This window comes from Gymnoscopelus microlampas (assembly GCF_963454915.1).
Source record: "Gymnoscopelus microlampas genome assembly, chromosome: 21".
In the NCBI taxonomy this organism is placed as follows: Eukaryota; Metazoa; Chordata; class Actinopteri; order Myctophiformes; family Myctophidae; genus Gymnoscopelus; species Gymnoscopelus microlampas.
In genome coordinates this window covers 37,714,619-37,732,769 of record NC_139958.1, presented here as the reverse complement: position 1 = coordinate 37,732,769, position 18,151 = coordinate 37,714,619, and the positions used below count along the sequence as shown (strand labels likewise).

General features: G+C 42.9%; 1 protein-coding gene across 1 annotated transcript in view; it reads right to left on the bottom strand.

Moving 5' to 3' along the window:
• pitpnm2 (phosphatidylinositol transfer protein, membrane-associated 2) overlaps positions 1-18,151 on the bottom strand; it is a 71,951-nt gene that overhangs the window by 14,525 nt on the left and 39,275 nt on the right. Inside the window, exons 14-19 of the mRNA XM_084047712.1 lie at positions 17,784-17,973; positions 16,388-16,507; positions 11,684-11,904; positions 4,072-4,247; positions 2,533-2,703; positions 450-587 (exon numbers count right to left, since the gene is read on the bottom strand). Coding sequence (XP_083903838.1) covers positions 450-587; positions 2,533-2,703; positions 4,072-4,247; positions 11,684-11,904; positions 16,388-16,507; positions 17,784-17,973 — 1,016 coding nt within the window. The remainder of the gene's footprint in view (positions 1-449; positions 588-2,532; positions 2,704-4,071; positions 4,248-11,683; positions 11,905-16,387; positions 16,508-17,783; positions 17,974-18,151) is intronic.

Sequence of the window (18,151 nt, the reverse complement as noted above, 5' to 3'; positions counted from 1 at the left end):
GCATCAAAAAACATTTAAACCCTTAATACTGTACATCGGCTGTTTGAAAATAGCCGATTTTTTTTATAACAAAAATGTGAATATTTTTTATACTTTTTAACAACACAAATCTTGTATGGGGGGTCCTTGGCACAAAATATTTTCAGATGGGGGTCCGTGGCCAAATACATCAAGAGTCACTGAACTTCAGTACAGTATGTCCTACATGTATAAAAGACCTTGCGGACATCAGTCCACATGCCTTTTTTGGCGTCTATGAACTGGCCAATCACCACTAAAGACCCTCTATCTATCTACCTTTGCCGAAAATAACGAAAAATAGCTCCCAAATAATTTGGGGTTCCTTGATATGAAACCGTTTGAGAACCAGTGTTTTAAAAAGGAACACTGAGGTGTTTGACTGACACACGAGAAGCAGACAACGTTAAAACAAATGGGTGGGTACACACTCTCTGCGGGGGGCTGCAGCGCCTGCCAGTTGAGGACGGGGACAGGGATGGAGGTCTCACTGACACCACCCTCCTGGCAGCGGTGGGGGGCTACACCCCCACAGTCCAGCAGGTGGGGGTTACTCTGCATGGTCTCCACTATAGGAGGAGGGTGGATGGCGGCAGGGAGAGACAGACAGACATGGAAGACACAAGTAGGTGTGCAACAGTTAATCCAATGAATCCATTTCATTGATCATTTGAAAAATAAATCTAATAAAATAATTGATTTTGGAGGTAAAATGTTTTTTGTTTTTTTCATTCTCATTATATGGTGGAAAAAAATAGCAAAAGAATAATAGATCTGATGTGACAGATTGTTTGCTATTTTTGCAACACAGCGTTGTACAACAAAGTATAAAACTGGGCTTAGATGTTAATTAGACTAAAACTATTTAGTTTGTTCTGAAGGGGAATTAGATTTTTTTGTGTCAATTGGTTGCAAAAACAAAACAAAAACATTATTATTACTCGATTGATCTAAAAAAGGAATCAGTAAAAGAATTGCTAAGAAACGAATCCATCGTTGCAGCCCTAGACAAAAGACATGAGCCGACTAACATACAGTACTGGACAATATAGGAATTTGAAGTGATTTAGCAAGACTGGCAACAATTACAACATATAGACTACATAGATGCATACAGTAGTACAAAGAATCTGAACACATGAATAAAGAACAGCTCTGTATCCGTGTGTGTGTGTGTGTGTGTGTGTGTGTGTGTGTGTGTGTGTGTGTGGGTGGGTGGGTGGGTGGGTGTGTGTGTGTGTGTGTGTGTGTGTGTGTGTGTGTGTGTGTGCTTGAACATGTCTTGATTGTCAGGCAGTGCACGCTGCATGTTTAAAAAGCTGCAATCCATACAACTACAGTTAGTTTTATGTCCTACTCGGATGTCATACAATATACAATATTGTATTGCATGGTTGTTGTTTTCTTTTGGCTAAGAAATAAAAACACAAAAGAAGCAGCAGCCAGCAATGAGTCCCTACTAAAAGCAGTGGGAACTGGACACATCAAATTGACCACAAAGGGCGAGGGAAATCCTACAGTGAGAGACTTTCAGATTTTTTTTACTTGATGGCATGGTTTTTCCAGGCCTAAATGAAGACATTGATTTCAGGCCATTCCTCTAATCTTAGTGAAACGGACGTGAGTTACAACTGTAATCGGACAGCTTTTTTCCGTCTACTCGGACAGCTTTGTTCCCCCCAGAATAGGTATGCTGGGGTTCAAGTGGTTAAACACTAGCCTGGCATGGCCAGACTAATATCACTGCGTAGATATTAGTCTGGAATCTCTGTGTGGAACCTGCATTTCCGAGGGGCAAATTAAAAAAATGCCTCTGGTGATAAACCCACCGCACATTTGCATACTGGGCTCTGATTGGTCCCTCACAACTTTGGAGGGAGAGAAATAAAATCTCTATTGAGAGGGGCCAGACCTAATCTGCCAAGGGCAATTTCTTTTTGCAATATGGCAGATTTGTCTGGAAACAGGCTAGTTAAACACTGAAACTCTTCATATTTTCCAAATGGAAGCTCCTACCCTGATAACTTGACAGCACAGCTGCTGTGCAAACAGATTCTGCCTTGATGAAGGCCGCTTGGCCGAAACGCGTCGGCAACTATTCTCCTCTAGATTCTTTTATCTATTTTCTCTACCATAACAATAAGTGGCCTTTGGCACTACATCATTTACACAAAAGAAGTTGTTGGGTGGGAACAAGATGACAGTATTGCCTACACACAGTGCACTTTTGGTGTACCCAAAATCAACACCAGGTCAATTGGCTGTGTGTGTGTGTGTGTGTGTGTGTGTGTGTGTGTGTGTGTGTGTGTGTGCGCGCGTGCGTGCGTGCGTGCGTGCGTGCGTGCGTGCGTGTGTACTACTGTGTGTGTACTACTGTGTGTGTGTGTACTGTGTGCATGTGTGCGTGCGTTCATTAATTTAGAACAAAGACTGAGCACTAGAACCTTAGAACAAAAGAGAAAAAAACACACTGGTCTGAATGAACCCGTAAAAGACACCACGGAGTCACTGTACCTAGAAGAGCAGAGTTTCCGTCCCCTAGAGGGAAGCGCTGGTAACGCGGCACACTGAAGGGAGGCAGGACGTGGAACCTCTTCTCCAGGAGGGGCTCCAGGCGAGAGGCCGAGGGGTCCGCCGGATGGAACAGGTTGTACACCTGCTGACATGCTGGTCGTAGTGCAGGAACTGGGGGAGAGAGACATTACAACACACATTTAATGATCAAACGTTGCTGTCCGGCAGAAACCAGCTAACTCCATTTTTCCGCTTTGGCATTTTTTTCCATAAATCAGTGCTATTGAACACCCTTTACGTCTGTGTGTTGGTATAATATTGAACCAATGAAAAGTATTTAAAAGCGCTTCTGCCAAAACCAGCTAACTCCATTGGATCCTCAAACTTTCTGCTAAACCAGCTAACTCCACTAAAGGGGTGTGGAGTTAGCTGGTTTTGCTGACTCCAGGCTCCACCCCTTTTTTACCTCATTACCCACATTGTGAGCCTGGAGGTCCATTCAGCTGTTCTTATCAATGATAAACAAAAGCTCCTAACTCGACTTTTTGTTTTGTTTTCTCATTTCGTGATTTTTTTTTTGTTAGCTGGTTTCTGCCAAACAGCAGAAATATGATCAAGCCACCTTCCTCAAGAGGTCTCATGCAGCCGACACCAGGGGTTCCCAAATCTTTTAGCTTGAGACCCAGTAGAGAAATTTGATGTCTCTCTGGGAACCAAACTAGTGAAAATAGCCAATCTGCTATTTTCACTATACTTCTTAAAAGATTTCTTCTTTTTTTATTCGTGAATTTCTTAGATTTTTGAAAACGTATGAAATTCTCTGAAAATCTTTTGAAATATATATATTTTTTGTATGACCAATGACCAATAAAAATGGGTCCGCGACCCAAACATGGGTCCCGACCCAGTTTTTAGGAAACACTTGCCCAGCACAAAGTGTTGTGTGACAGGTCACCAAACAGAAATAATGCATTTTCAACTGAAAAAGGTGTTACAAATATATACAAACTAACAACACGTTGTGATGCAACGTTTTGTTAGCTCTGCTCATTTTGGCACGTGACACTGTTATACGACAAAGTATATACTGTATCTGGCTTTTTGTGTCTATTTTTGATATACATCTCTATATCTCTGCATTTGAACGTTATGTTTTTTCGTCAATTAATACACTACAAGTCATAGTACAGTGTCACAAAAAAGTAGCAAAAATAGCCAATCTACAAGCTCTGCTATATTTGCTACTTTTGAAAACATTGTGAAAGTGGTTAAGTCTGTCTGTGGGTTTTATAAATATCTAACCAATGTAAACTATTTACTTGTGACTAAATAATAACTTCATTAAATCCATTGGAAAGTCCTTTTCCCCCATTTTCTGAAAAGTAACAGTTTTGGAGATACAGTACAAGGGTTTCTATCGACAGAGGCGATTGTGCAAACCGGTGATTATTTCTTGTTATGTGCATGGAGGAGGAAAGAAAACAAGGATAAAAAAAGAAATATGTATGAGAATAGTGAGCAAGAAAGCCCCTTCCTCACCATCCAGAGACGGCACCACAGTCTTCCTCAGCGCCAGCACCAGTCCCAGAGGAGAGCCGAACAGGAAGAAGTCGCACACCTCAAAGTCCAGCCTCCCCAGAGAGCCCGCCTCCAGCATGGTGCTGTTGCTGGACCGCCGAGAGCCCTGCTCTGTGAGCAGCACACTGGAATGGAGGCTGCAGGGGGGGGAGGTGTATGGGGGGAACAAAGCATGTTACAGCAGTGGTTCTCAAACCTTTTTCACGTCAAGGACCCCCAAATTGATCACTATTTGGCCGTGGACCCCCCCCCCCCCCATGGCCCCATCTGAAAATATGTTGTGCCAGGCACCCTCAGAAGCAAAGATTTTGTGTTAATAATGTTCTCTCATGTTCAAGATCTTTTGAAAAATAGCAGATCTACAAGCTCATAGCGCGGCACTCGGTGCCGTGCTATGAGCTTGTATATCTGCTATTTTTGAATAGCCAACGTGTAAAAGGTTAAAGTGGTTGAAATGTGATGCCGGTGTTTGTGTGTGTGTGTGTGTGTGTGTGTGTGTGTGTGTGTGTGTGTGTGTGTGTGTGTGTGTGTGTGTGTGTGTGTGTGTGTGTGTGTGTGTGTGTGTGTGTGTGTGTGTGTTTTAGGACCAAATGTCCCCACAAGTACAGTTACATTTGAGAAACACAGCAGACAATTGTGAGGAGAACCATTTTCCTGGTCCCCACAAGAAAAAACATTTTGTTTTATGGTTGAAAACCATAGAAGAGAGATACGTTTACAATTCGAAAAAGATTCCGGTTGGGGTTAGGTTTAGACATTCAGATATTATGTTATTTTTATCAGAGTTAAGCCTGATTTAGACTTTGATTTAGGCCTTTTTGCACGTTGGTGTTGTGCACCAAAAAAAAACAGCTGATCTACAAGCTCACAATGCGTTGCGCGTTTCTGAGCTGGTACAAATGGACAAATCAGATCACACCGAAGACTAGTTGCAAAGAAGGCACGCCCATCTTTTCGGTGTGATGACAATGTTTAAAGGTTGTGTGCGTGCATGAAAAGACACAGGGCAATGGGAGGGAATGGCTATGATAAAGGATGCTGATCACTAATGCTAATTGGGTCATTTATGTTTGTACAGGGGCGGACTGGGAACACTAATCGATTTGGGAGGGTCCGAATGACAAGCGAAACAAGTTTGGAACCAATTTTTGTCTCGATCGATCAGGCCACAAAAGACTGTAAATTAATATAAGGACAAGCTGCACTGGCCCGGACAGCTGGCGTCGCGGTCCGGGCACCTAGGCTCCAAAGTAGCCTGACAGCGTGTCACGGGTTTGAGTCCCGAACCCGACGACCTTTGCTGCATGTCACTCCCCATCTCTCTCCCCATTTCTTGTCAAGCTACTATCCTATCAATACAGGCATATAAAAGTCCAAAAATATATCTTAAAAGAAAAAAAGACAAGCTGCACAATAATAACCACTTAAACCCCCGCATCCGTATTGTGGGGAAAATTGCAGATCGACAAGCTCACACCATGTCGATCAGCTATTTTCAGCTAAAGCTTTCCCCCACACTAACAGAAAACAGAAAAGACACTAGTATAGAGCCATAATACGGGACTCCACTCAACCATATGGGGTCTAAGTGGTTAAGCTGAAGAAGCACAACCATGATACTGAAGACTAAAGAAATTAGTCATATGACTGGGGAGGAAAAAAAGTATGACATCCTGCAAGCCAGCTGGTGGCAAATTGCACACGGGAGGGTGTGAACCCAGTGAAGCGTCCGGACCTGTAGCAGCACAGTTTACATTCCCACAGGAGATTCATCCATGGAGAAGGATTTCTGTTTTGATAGTGACTCAGGTGTTCCCTCCCACACGGGCGCTGTGTTTTATTTTTTATGTACACGGGATAGAAGAACAACCCAAAAGGACAAAGAAATGCAGGCCGGTGGCGAGGGGTCAACAGCGAACAAGACGACCTTCCAACCCACGGCTTTATGAAGATAGATGTAGAGACAATCTGCTTCTCCTCTCAATAATGAAGTGCCCCTCTTGTCCCAGGGTCTGTCATCATCTGTGGCCTTCAGTGGTGTAAATGCCTTTGGCTTAACCCATTAAGGAGGCCACCTGAGGCCGATTCTAAAAATGTTCTCTAAATCCTATTTTCTTTTCTTTCTTTTTTTTATCTCAAGATATTTTCTTACAGGGACCCCCAGAAGCAAAGATTTGAGTACAAATGTTCGCTTTAAAAAATGTATATTCAAAGATTTGCAAACATTTTCACAATCTTTCAAAAATAGCAGATCTACAAGCTCATAGGGCTTGTATATCTATTTTTCAATAGCCAAAGAAATCGAAAATGACACGTTCCTCGATCTTAATGGGTTAAAAGACGACCTGCTCAGGTGCTTTAGACGAATCAAATTAAGACATTTCTATCTCTGAGGAAAAAATTGACAGAGATCCTCCTACCATTCTTTTCACAGAAGTGTACAGTAGATGCAATCCTGGATGCATGGATGAAATTTGAGCAAAAGATTTGAGCTCAAATTTCACCCACGCATCCAGAAAATGCGTTTTTTTTTTCTTCCATTAAGATTGATTTTGTAACACGCTTGTGGGGAGTGTATGATGTACTGTACACACCCAGGCACAGCAATTGTAGCAGATAATGGATCTCTGACGGAGAACATTTCAGTATTTGTTGATTTGATGGAGTTTATACAGTTTCTTGTGACCACAGACATCGATTGAATCTCTTTATACAAATGTACCATTTGAATGGGGCCTAAAGACTGAAGAGTTTTCCTTCAATCAGCACACAGAACGGTACTTCTGTTCGGTTCTGATTTCTACCACCAGGTGTCAGGCACGAGCATTAGGGCACAAATGGCATTGGCTCTCAGTTTTGCTTCTCTGTGCTGTGCATGGTATCTTCAAACAAGAAATCGGCGTGACGGTCCAGGCACCCAAGACTGCAATGCCAGCCTGACAGTGTGTAGCGGGTTCGACTCCCGTTCCCGACGACCTTTGCTGTGTGTCACCCCGCATCTCTCCCCCCATTTCCTGTCAGCCTACTTTCCCTCTCTAAATAAAGGCATAAAAAGCCCCAAAAAAACATCTTTAAAAAAAAGAAAGAAATCATCTTCAATCACCAACGCGACCTGCTCCTTCACTTCATTTCCAACTGGAAGATGTACACTAAAAGACATTTTCTCTCCTCTGGAAAGCATCTTTTTTTTTGCCCTTCACTTCGACAGCATAGTGGAGAGACACAGGAAACAGGGGAGAGAGCTGTGGAGTGACACGCCGCTGGTCTCTGGAATTGAACCCGGGACACGCTGGCTGCCATGCACCAAAGCCCACCACCCGGCCATCGGCGCTCCATCAGATACAAATATTTATGAGACTGTGTTGATTCCATATCAAACAGACTTTGTTCTGCAAGCACGGACAGCAATTCTGTGTTACAAGACAATCCTTCAATCCCATATTTCACTCAAGAGAAGTCTGCCTACAGCTAGACAAACATGTTCAACAAGGACGGCATAAACACGAACAGTTTGTGCAGACACATTTGCGACTTTGAAATTGTATCACAAGCAGACTGTTTTAACTGCACCAGATCCAGAGTATCTGAGCCTAGATTTGATCGTATAATCCAGCATTCATGCCTTGGCAGGGATGAATGGATTCTGAATCCATCATTCGAAAACACTGGCACATCATAGAATCTGAACCCAGCACTCAACAAATGTTTAACCGCTTTAGACCTGGCATCCCTTCCTATTTTGGACACGTCATTATTGGCGAATCTTTCAAAAATATTCAAAGAAATAGCTAGAATAGAAAACAGCTGGACATAGCTGAATCAGAAGGTCCCCGGATCGCCCCTGGCTGGCCCAGTCTACAGTATGTGTCAAGTGTCCCTGAGCAAGACACTTAACTATTATTCATAGTTGTGGGTTGCTTTTTTTTCCCAATCTATAGTATGCTCACAACGAGACGCGTTGTGATTTTGCAGATCTGATATTTTCACTACTTTTGAAAGTATAAAATGGTGCTTAATCGTACACAACCTCCTATTGTCAACAAGAGACCATGCATCCAATCTGAGAAACCAGCTGGTGGGAGCTGACCTTCCATCACTGACCCAGACAACATTTCTTGCAGACTGTTCCTCACAGCAATTTACAGTGTGTTGTACAGTTAAGGCACACAATGTCATTTCACGCACAAAGCCACTGCTTTCAATCGCCTGCTGTACCAACAGGGAAACCTTTCAATATCAAGACAGTCATAACATGCAGCACCAATAACGTGATCTACTGCATTGGTTCTTGGGGGGGGGTACCAGGGGGTCCCCAGCAAAATTAGTTAATGAAGCGTCACAATCATTTGAACCCCTTTATCCATATTTTATACTTTGGCTATTTTTGAAAAATCGTGAAAATGTGTGCAAATCTTAGAATATATTTTTCTTCAAGGGAACATTTGTAACTGAAAACCTTGACATGAAAAAGTTTGAGAACCATTGATCTACTGCATATTCAAATGCCCCTGCGGCCTGGGCCTACATCAGAAAAACCAATAGAGCTGAGAGAATTTCTGAGCACAGATCCACAATTTGTATTCATGATATTTAGAAGCCCAGCGGCAGTGCATTTCACACAAGTAGAGTACAACATTTCTTCTCTCAGACACGATTTGGGCATTTAGCAGACGTTCGTATCCAGAGCGACTTACAAATGCGAGACGGGAATGAGCAGAGTAAAGCATGAGCTGAGCTCTAGTCAATAAACAACAAGGTAAATAGTCCCATAAATAGAGAGTAGAGAGAACAGTGGAGTGCCTCAAAAAGAGTAGGATACCAGGCAAACAATGAACATAGCATCTGTCTAAATCACATTGGACATCAAACTGTCGTTGAGGTGATAAACTCATGATGCTACTCTAAATGCTAAATCTCTGTCCGAGTGTGTGTGTGTGTGTGTGTGTGTGTGTGTGTGTGTGTGTGTGTGTGTGTGTGTGTGTGTGTGTGTGTGTGTGTGTGTGTGTGTGTGTGTGTGCATGTGTCTGCAGTTCACGTACTGTATCTCGTCGCAATGCAACGCATTGTGAGCCTGTAGATCGGCTATTTTCAAACATTTTAGTACTTTTACTTTTGGTACTTCAAGTATATTTTGATGCCAATAGGCTCGGAGCCATATTAGGAATGAATTGAGCCCCTTCCTTACTTCCTTCACAGGTGTTACCAATGATACTAATTAAGGCTCTGTTCCATTTAGTGTGGCATAGTGGTTGTCTTATTTTCAAGGACCCCCATAACTCTGAGAGTGTACAAATGGAACCAAATTACACACCCACCATAAGGGGCCATTTGGGAACCAAAATGGAGTGTTTCTAGTGAGCCAACATGCACAATATCAGCACCCTGACCAGAATGGAACAGAGCCTTCATTAGTATCATTGGTAACACCTGTGAAGGAAGTAAGAAGAGGCCCAATTTCTTTCCAATATGGCTGCTGTGCATACAGCCTATACTTTTGATACTTTTACTCAAGTAACATTTTGAACACATGCCTTTTACTTATAACAGAGTATTTTTATGTTGTGGTATTGCTGCTTTTACTTAAGTAAAATATCTGAATACTTCTTCCATCACTGCGTGGGAGTGCCGTGCCCGGCCTTGAGTCGGTTGGATACGCGGTTGTCCACAACCACCGATTCTGCTATGTCCGTGCTGAGTTTATTATCATTAGACAGTCTGCGCTAATGTGTGAAGTTTGATGTTACTGTATTATACATATTGCAATATTATGGCCAATGTATTGTATGCATCCAATCCAAGGGAGCTTATTAGGACTAGGTGACGTGTCAGGTGACCAGTGGCGTAGAAAGTACTCAAATGTTTTACTTAAGTAAAAGTATTAATACTGCATGGTAGAAATACTATGTCAAGTAAAAGTCCGGAATTCAAAACTGTGCTTGAGTAAAACTATAAAAGTATTATTGGCATCAAAATGTACTTAAAGCACCAAAACTAAAAGGTACTCATTATGCAGAATGTCCCATTTCAAGTTTTCAAATGTATACAAATCTTTTGAAAATAGCAGATCTATACAAGCTCACAATGCTGTGTACATCTACAAAAAAAAGAGGGATCAAGGGAACACCCTTCACTATCAAAACAGATAACCTTCTCCATGGATGAATGTCCTGTGGGAACATAAACTGTGCTGCTACAGGTCAGGACGCTCCACTGAGTTCACACCCTCCCGTGTGCAATTTGCCACCAGCTGGCTTGGAGGATTGTCATGTATTTTATTTCCCAGCAGTGGTGGAAAAAATGCTCAATTTTTTTACTTAAGTAAAAGTATCAATACTGCAATGCAGAAATACTCTGTTAGGGCGCGGTCCCATCGCACTTTTATTTTACCTATGGGGCGGAATCTGCCAATGCTTTGTCAATGCAAATACGTGGATTCATGGTCTTACGCATCTTTCACTCGAATCCACACATTTGCATTGACAAAGCATTGGCAGATTCCGCCCCATAGGTAAAATAAAAGTGCAGTGGGAGCACGCCCTTACAAGTAAAAAGTCCGGAATTCAAAATGTAGGCTACTTGAGTACAAAAATATTGGTATCAAAATTAGAAAGTACTTACTATACAGAATGGCCCATTTCACATCTTTTTGAAAATAGCAGATCTACAAGCTCACAATACGTCGCATCGGAACTTGTTCGCATCGCAACAAGCTTGTAGAGCGGCTATTTTCAAATGGCCGAAAAGTGGTGGTTAATGTGGTTAATGTATGTTTTGTAATGATAATCAAAATCTACAAAGTAACTAGTAACTAAAGTTTTCAAATAATTGTAGTGGAGTAAAAGTACAACATTTGCCTCCGAGATGTAGTGGAGTAGAAGTAAAAGTACTGGATATTTGAAATACTCCAGTAAAGCAAAAATACTTCAAAAGTCGATCGATGGAGGCAAAATCGTTTTCAGACTTTATTATTTTGTTTGGCTTGTCATTCAGACCCTTTGGTGTCAAAAAGCATTTCAGTTTCTTATACCCGTCGCAATACGGGCACAAAAACGCAGTGCCATTGTCATTGCTAGTTTCCAACCGACGCAGTTGTCATTTTCCCGCCCAGCACCCACGTTTTATAATTACCAATTGTGCGTGGGTTCGTATTGGTCTTACAGTGAGGTGTGGTCTGGCGCATTGTTGGCGCATTACTCAGTTAGCCAGAGAGTGATAGCGCCTTAGACCAGCTCAGTCTAAAGTGTAGCGCTGTCTCCCAGTGCAGTATTTCCCTGCAATGTAGGAGCGCATTGTAGATTTAGATAATAGACGGGTTCTCTGCAAGCGTGTGTGTGTCTGTGTATCTGTCTATGTCTGTCTATCTGACTGTGTATGCGTGTAGTGTGTGTGTGTGTGTGTGTGTGTGTGTGTGTGTGTGTGTGTGTGTGTCTGCGTATCTGTCTACCTGTCTTGCTATCTGACTGTGGATGCGTGTAGTGTGTGTGTGTGTGTGTGTGTGTGTGTGTGTGTGTGTGTGTGTGTGTGTGTGTGTGTGTGTGTGTGTGTGTATCTGTGTGTGTTTTTTCCATCAGACCTGGACAGGAAAGCCTGGTGCTGTTTGATGGTGTCTAGTTCGTACGTGGAGGAGTCGCTGCGTTTGCGTGGAAGCTGTTTCCTGGTGTCTTCAGCACCACAGCTGCTATGAGGAATGTCAATGTTGCTGCGGCTCAGATGCCGGCTTCCCTCCAGGGAAGGAGAGGAGGGGGAGGAGGAGACACTGTTTATAACAATGCCCGGGGAGAGAAGCTCCGACTCCTGGGAGAGACATGAGGAAAGGAGAGAGACAGTCAAAGATTAATAATCTATCCTTTTTTGGGCATGTCATTGTGTATGTGAAATTCTTTAAAACAAACTTTTTGAGTGGTGAAAATAGCTGATCTACAAGCTCACAACGCACTGCGATGTAAAGCATCGTGAGCTTGTAGATCAGCTATTTTCATTTTTTTTTTATTGCGACAAAATATTAAATAGGACTTTAGTGTTTAATAGATTTGTCGAAATGTAAATATACTGTATATCTTTTTTATATAAATTATAAAAAACTTGCTTCTTGATTATTTGATTAATCAATAAAGTAATCCATAGAAAAATTGCAAGGAAATAATATAGTTTCAGGCTTGCAGCCCTAATAGAGAGAAAGCCTTTCCAGGTACACAAGGGTACAATTCTTTGGTGTTGGTTCCTCAACAGCAAAAAAACAACAATAACAGAGATGTGTTAGAAATAATTATAGCACAATAATAATGTCACTTGACCTCACACAAATTGCAAAAAAAGGAAAACTGTATGTGTCTTTAATATATCCTGAATGAGTGGACAAAAGTTGTAGGGGAAATCCTGAAATTCAGTGACAATATTCAATTTTAAAAAACGAACACCGTTTGCAGTTTACATTCAGCAGGTTTATTGGCAAGGACCTGATCAGTTTTGATGAGAAGTTTAAGAGTGAGGGATGCCTGTAAACCAGGCAATGGAGGGACTCCATTCAGCAAAGACGTAGTGACAGTTTACTGTAAGTGGTTAAATGTCTGAAAAATACACATTAACGTGAATCCAACATACACTCTATGAAGTCTATGAATCCATTTATGAAATCTATTAAAACACTGCAACACAATTTTATACAATATGTAGTGGGGGGGGGGGTCACTGCTTCATCTCTCTCTCTCAGCTATGGGGTCCTTGGCCTGAAAAACGTTAAAGACCCCTGCCCTAGTGCCCTAGTCTGTGGAGCAATGCCATTGGGGAGCATGGGTATCCATTGATCCAGCACAGTGAGTTCATGGCGCTGCGATATTGAAGTCTAAGGATGGAATAAACCCATGCTGAGCACACCTTTAAGAGAAAGGATCAAGCTGCCATTCCTGGCATGAAGTCTTCTGTAAGGATCCATGAAGTACAAATTCAAGTCGTCTCTTCCAGAGACTAGTCATAGAATCAGTGTTGATTTTGACAGCAAATTTGATTTAGTTTTAGTCATAGTCTTTTGAATACCAGTAAGACTCCCTAATCGGGAGATAAGCGACCGTAGGTCACATGTATACAGAAGAGGGCTGTAACGGCGATTGGTTCCTAGTTGTGTGGGCAATGTATAGTTTTGTTTGTTGGTCTAAGAAATGTGGTGGCAGGCATGTTGATGACATGAGTGTAGACATACTGTGTAGTGTGTAGCAATTTGCGTGTTTTTAGGGGCAAAACTTTAGGAGTAGTGGGCAAAAATGTGTTGTGAAAAGCGGCCTGAAGGTGGCGCTAGAAGAGGGCCATGTGAGAAATTAGGGGTGGGGTGTCCGCGTTGCCTTGGCGGACGAATAGGTACCGGCCGCGGCTCTCCCGGACGCTCCTAGCCCGAGTTACGGCATTTTATGTGAGCTGCAGTGGCAGGGGGTCCTCCACTGGGGGCGCCACCACTTTTGCATCCGTTCTGGAGCACCAGGAGTGGGTGGTCCCCGGGAATGCCCCGTGAGCAGCCCCGTTGGGGTGGTCATTTGGTAATTTGTCCACATGTGCTCATTTTTTACACTTGGGGGTCCCTGGAGCTCCGGGGGTCCTTGGAGGGTGTAGTTTGGCAGGTAAGGAGTGTGTGTGCAAAATCTGGCATGGATCGGGGCAACGGGTGCGGAGATATGAGCAGGGCAAAAGTGTGACGTGTGTGACGGAGTGACGGGACGTGTGTGACGCACGGACACCTGGAGCAGGTTTCTATAGTAAATGCGACCTACGGTCGCAAAAATTCTAAAAAAATCTAGTTTGAGTCACCATAGGTTAGTTTTTATTTTGTTTTTATGTCGTTTGCGTAAGTGAAAAAAGGTAGTCGACAGACATTTTTCGTCATACTTTTAGTCGACGAAATCAACACTGCATAGAATCCACTTCAAAAGGAACTCAACAATCTGGCTCCCCCCTACCTCTCTGGCCTCCTTCACCCTCATGTGTCCCCCCCGCTCCCTCAGGTCTAGCAACGACGCCAACCGTTTGGTGGTCCCCAGGACCAAACACCGAACCTGGGGCGACAGGGCTTTTTCTGTTGCTGTCCCCTCCCTGTGGAATGTACCCCCCAACCATATTAAAGAAGCCCCCACCCTCCCATCTTTCAAATCTGCCCTCAAAACCCTACTCTTTAATATTGCTGAAAATTTGCATTAGGCAACTGGCAGAAACTGATTTCTTCTTATGCATGCAGTAAAATATGCTTATCCCCAGATAAGCATACAAAAATGTATTATTTTCACCAAATGCATTCCCAGATTGGGCCTTAAAGCAATAGGACACTTGGTAGAGTTTTGGGTTGTGTGGTTACCTTGTCATGATGTAACTAGTCAAAACTAGTCACTAGTCGAAACAGCTCTCAAAGTCACTCTTTTAGTGAAAGCAAACCAAGCTGATTCTGACAATATAACACAAAACCCAGAACAGAGTTTGTTTCAAAGAAAAATTAAGTGCCCTACTGCTTTATAACAGCAGATAACGTAGTTGATGGCAGCCAAGTATGCCTTGGATGGTGGAGCACTTCTTCAACGCATGTTCAGGGCCCTATGGATCCAAATGAAGACGCCACAAGAAGGAGCATGGCAAGGCTGCAGTTGTGTTTGATGAGTATTAAAGTAACAATACAAAGGACATGACACACAACAGAGGGTCCAAAGGGACGATTGGCGCCACTGTGACATTCACAGCCGACATGCTTGTCACAATGCAGACGGAACAGTTCCTGCCTAGCAGGCAGAACAGGCAGCAATTTCTATCTATGCTAAGTGGAGAGCTGAGTGTTCGACAACCAACAGTGTTGTGTTAATGGGGGGATGACACAGAACTCTCCGCTACCCTGCTAGCCAATACCTCCCATGACGTGTCCCTTTTGTCCTGTGTCAAATAGGAACACAACAAACGTCGCATTTGGAACACCAAGGCTACAAAACACCTTCTCGGCCCCAGAACAAGACATACATCTTGTTTTTACATGCAGTTCTACATAATCATCTCCATGGGATCAGTAAGGGAGCTCCTCTCAAGAAATTCACAGAAAGCGACATAATGTATTACGAGAGCAGCGCCGGCAAGTAAAGAGCTGTGAAACCACCAACAATGCTGTCTTCTTAACCCATTAAGACTTGAGGACGATTCTATAAATGCCTTCTAAACCAGTAGTTCTCAAACTTTTACCCCAAAATGATATGTATTTGGCCATGGACCCCTCCATCTGAAAATGTTTTGTGCCAGGGACAAGATTTGTGTTAAAAAAAAATTCAAACAATTTCAAGATAAAAAAAATTCAAAAATAGCGGTTGTACAAGCTCGCAGCGCGGCACAAAGTGACATGCTGCAAGCTTGTATATCTGCTATTTTTGAGAACCACTAGTGTTCTAAACCAATGTTCTAAATCCTAAGAGTTTTCAGAAAAACGTATGTTGCTATATACTGTAGCTAAAATCTAAAATGACACCGATGCTTTCCTGGTTTTAACAGGTTAATAGAGGGATTCCTTTGTCCTGAGTCAGATAGGAACACAAAGAACGTCACAGTTGAAACACTGTCCAAGTCTACAACACAACTTCTCAGCCCCAGACCTACATCTTGTTTTTTACATGCAGTTCTACATACTGTAATCATCTCCATGGGAAAAGTAAGGGAGCTTCTCTCAAGAAATTCAAAGAAAGCGACATACTGTATTAGGAGAGCAGCCCCAGGGTGTTATGTGCACATTCAGCTTCTACAGTGGCAGAAGCAGGAGAGAGGGGCTACGTGTGCGCGTGTGTGTGCGTGCGTGCGTGCATGTGTGTGTGTGTGTGTGTAAATATCATAAGATTATAGTCGACTAAATCTACAATTGATTTAGTCAACTAAAATGTATTTTGGCGATGCCTTGATGGCGTCGTAATGGCTGATTTTACACTTGGTTGCATGCTGAAAATAGCCTATTTTTCTGCTATTTTCAGAGCGCAACACCCGAGCGCAATCAAACATAAAATTACTTGTCTTTTAGTTCAACTGGATCTCTTCTCCGCTCGTCCCTCACTAACATTTTAGTCTAGTTTTTATTTGTTGACGAAATTGTCAATATATTCAGTCTTAGTTTTAGTCATCGTAGCTTGCTTTTTATTTCGTTTTTATTTAGTTTGTCAATGAAAAAAGGTTTTTTTTTTTTGTTTTTAGTCGACGAAATCAACACTGGTGTGTGTGTGTGTGTGTGTGTGTGTGTGTGTGTGTGTGTGTGTGTGTGTGTGTGTGTGTGTGTTGATACCTGCACACTGATGGTACTTCCCCTCCGGCTGCTGTTCTGGCTCTCTGACACGGTCACAGCGCTGCTGCACAGAGCGTCGAAGGCCAGGATGCCCCCCACACAGTCTCCAATAACACACACCTGCAAGAGAGAAAGAAAAGCGTGTTCGTACTGGACCAGTGTGCATTGACAACATCCACATGGTAGACAATGCTCTTACGTCATACTTGGATGGGTGGGAATGAAACTCCCCTGTGGTGTAAAAAGTAACCATGAGTACATTTACTCTCAAGTACAGCACTTGAATGCAATTTTGAGGGTTACGTTAATTAATGCATTGGTTCTGAAAGTGAGGTCCGGCCGGGGACCCCCAGGGTTCCTTGGGAAGTCCCCAGCAAAATGTATTAATGTTTTTTTTTTTAACACAAATCTTCTCTTCTGGACACGAAAACGTTTGAGAACCATGGCACCCCCAAAATGACTTTTTTCAATCGATTTGTCACCCCATGGAGACTTAAATTCATGGATATTTTTTTGTTTTTGTCGCATTCCTAAGCCAAAAATGTTATGACCGGCAGCGGTTCCGGTAGGAGACACAAAGAATCCCCTTTGTGTCTCCTACCAGAACTGCTGCCTACCGGTCCACTGGTCATCAAATTATTGGCTTAGGAATGCGACAAAAACAAAAAAAATATCCATGAATTCAAGTCTCCTTGGGGTGACTAACCGAAAAATGATTTGTTTTGGGTGAACTATCCCTTTAATGGGCCTTCACACGGAGCGTGGCAACGGCACCGCAGGTCTCTAACCCATTATTTCCACTGGGTTGCACAGCACCAAAAGGACTGTTTGCTGCTCTGTCGAGCAAAGTGGCACGGGCACCACAGAGAGCTCTGTGGAGCTCTGTTGGTGTGCTCAGCGTGAGTTGAGGTCAACGTTCGACATTGCTAAACTTTGACTGCTGCACACCCTGACGAATAATAAACGCACGGCCAATAGAAAGATGGAATCTTGGCCACGGTTTTGTGGAATCTGAATCAACTAAACATAATGAAATCTTGAAGCTATTAGAATACGGTAAAATAGGGACAGTTCACCCCCAAAATGACTTTTTTTCTATCGATTAGTCACCCCATGGAGATTTGAATACATGGATATTTTTTTGTTTTTGTCGCATTTCTAAGTCAATAATTTGATGACCGGCAACGGTTCCGGTAGGAGACACAAACAGTCTCCTATGTGTCTCCTATCGGTCCGCTGGTCATCTCCATGAATTCAAGTCTCCATGAGGTGACTAATCAATAGAAAAACTTTTTTTTTTGGGGTGAACTATCCCTTCTAAGTGCAGTATTTGTTTAAATGTACTTCATAACTTCCCACCGCTGGAAAGCCCCTCTTACAGTAATTCCACACTGACCTGACCAGAAAAAGAAGATCCTTCCATAGACTTCATGAAGTCACCGTAGACCTGATTGGCTCGCATGATGACGGTTGCCACGGCGTCCTGGTACTGCGGTGCGGAGGTGGCCAATAGGGGAAGGGCAGCGAGTGGAATGTGGTCCTGGCTGTTGGACAGGCAGCCCTCGTCGTAACTGTAAGGACTCAGGCTGGACGGGAGAACGGACACGATGGTTAGTTGGGTGTCTCAGTGTGTGTGCACTTGTATTACTGTTCTTGTGAGGGCCAAATGAAAGCCACACAATTAAAGCAGAATTTGAGAAATAGACATGGTGGGGACAATTTTACTGGTCCTCACAATATAAATAGTTTGTTTTATGGTTAAAA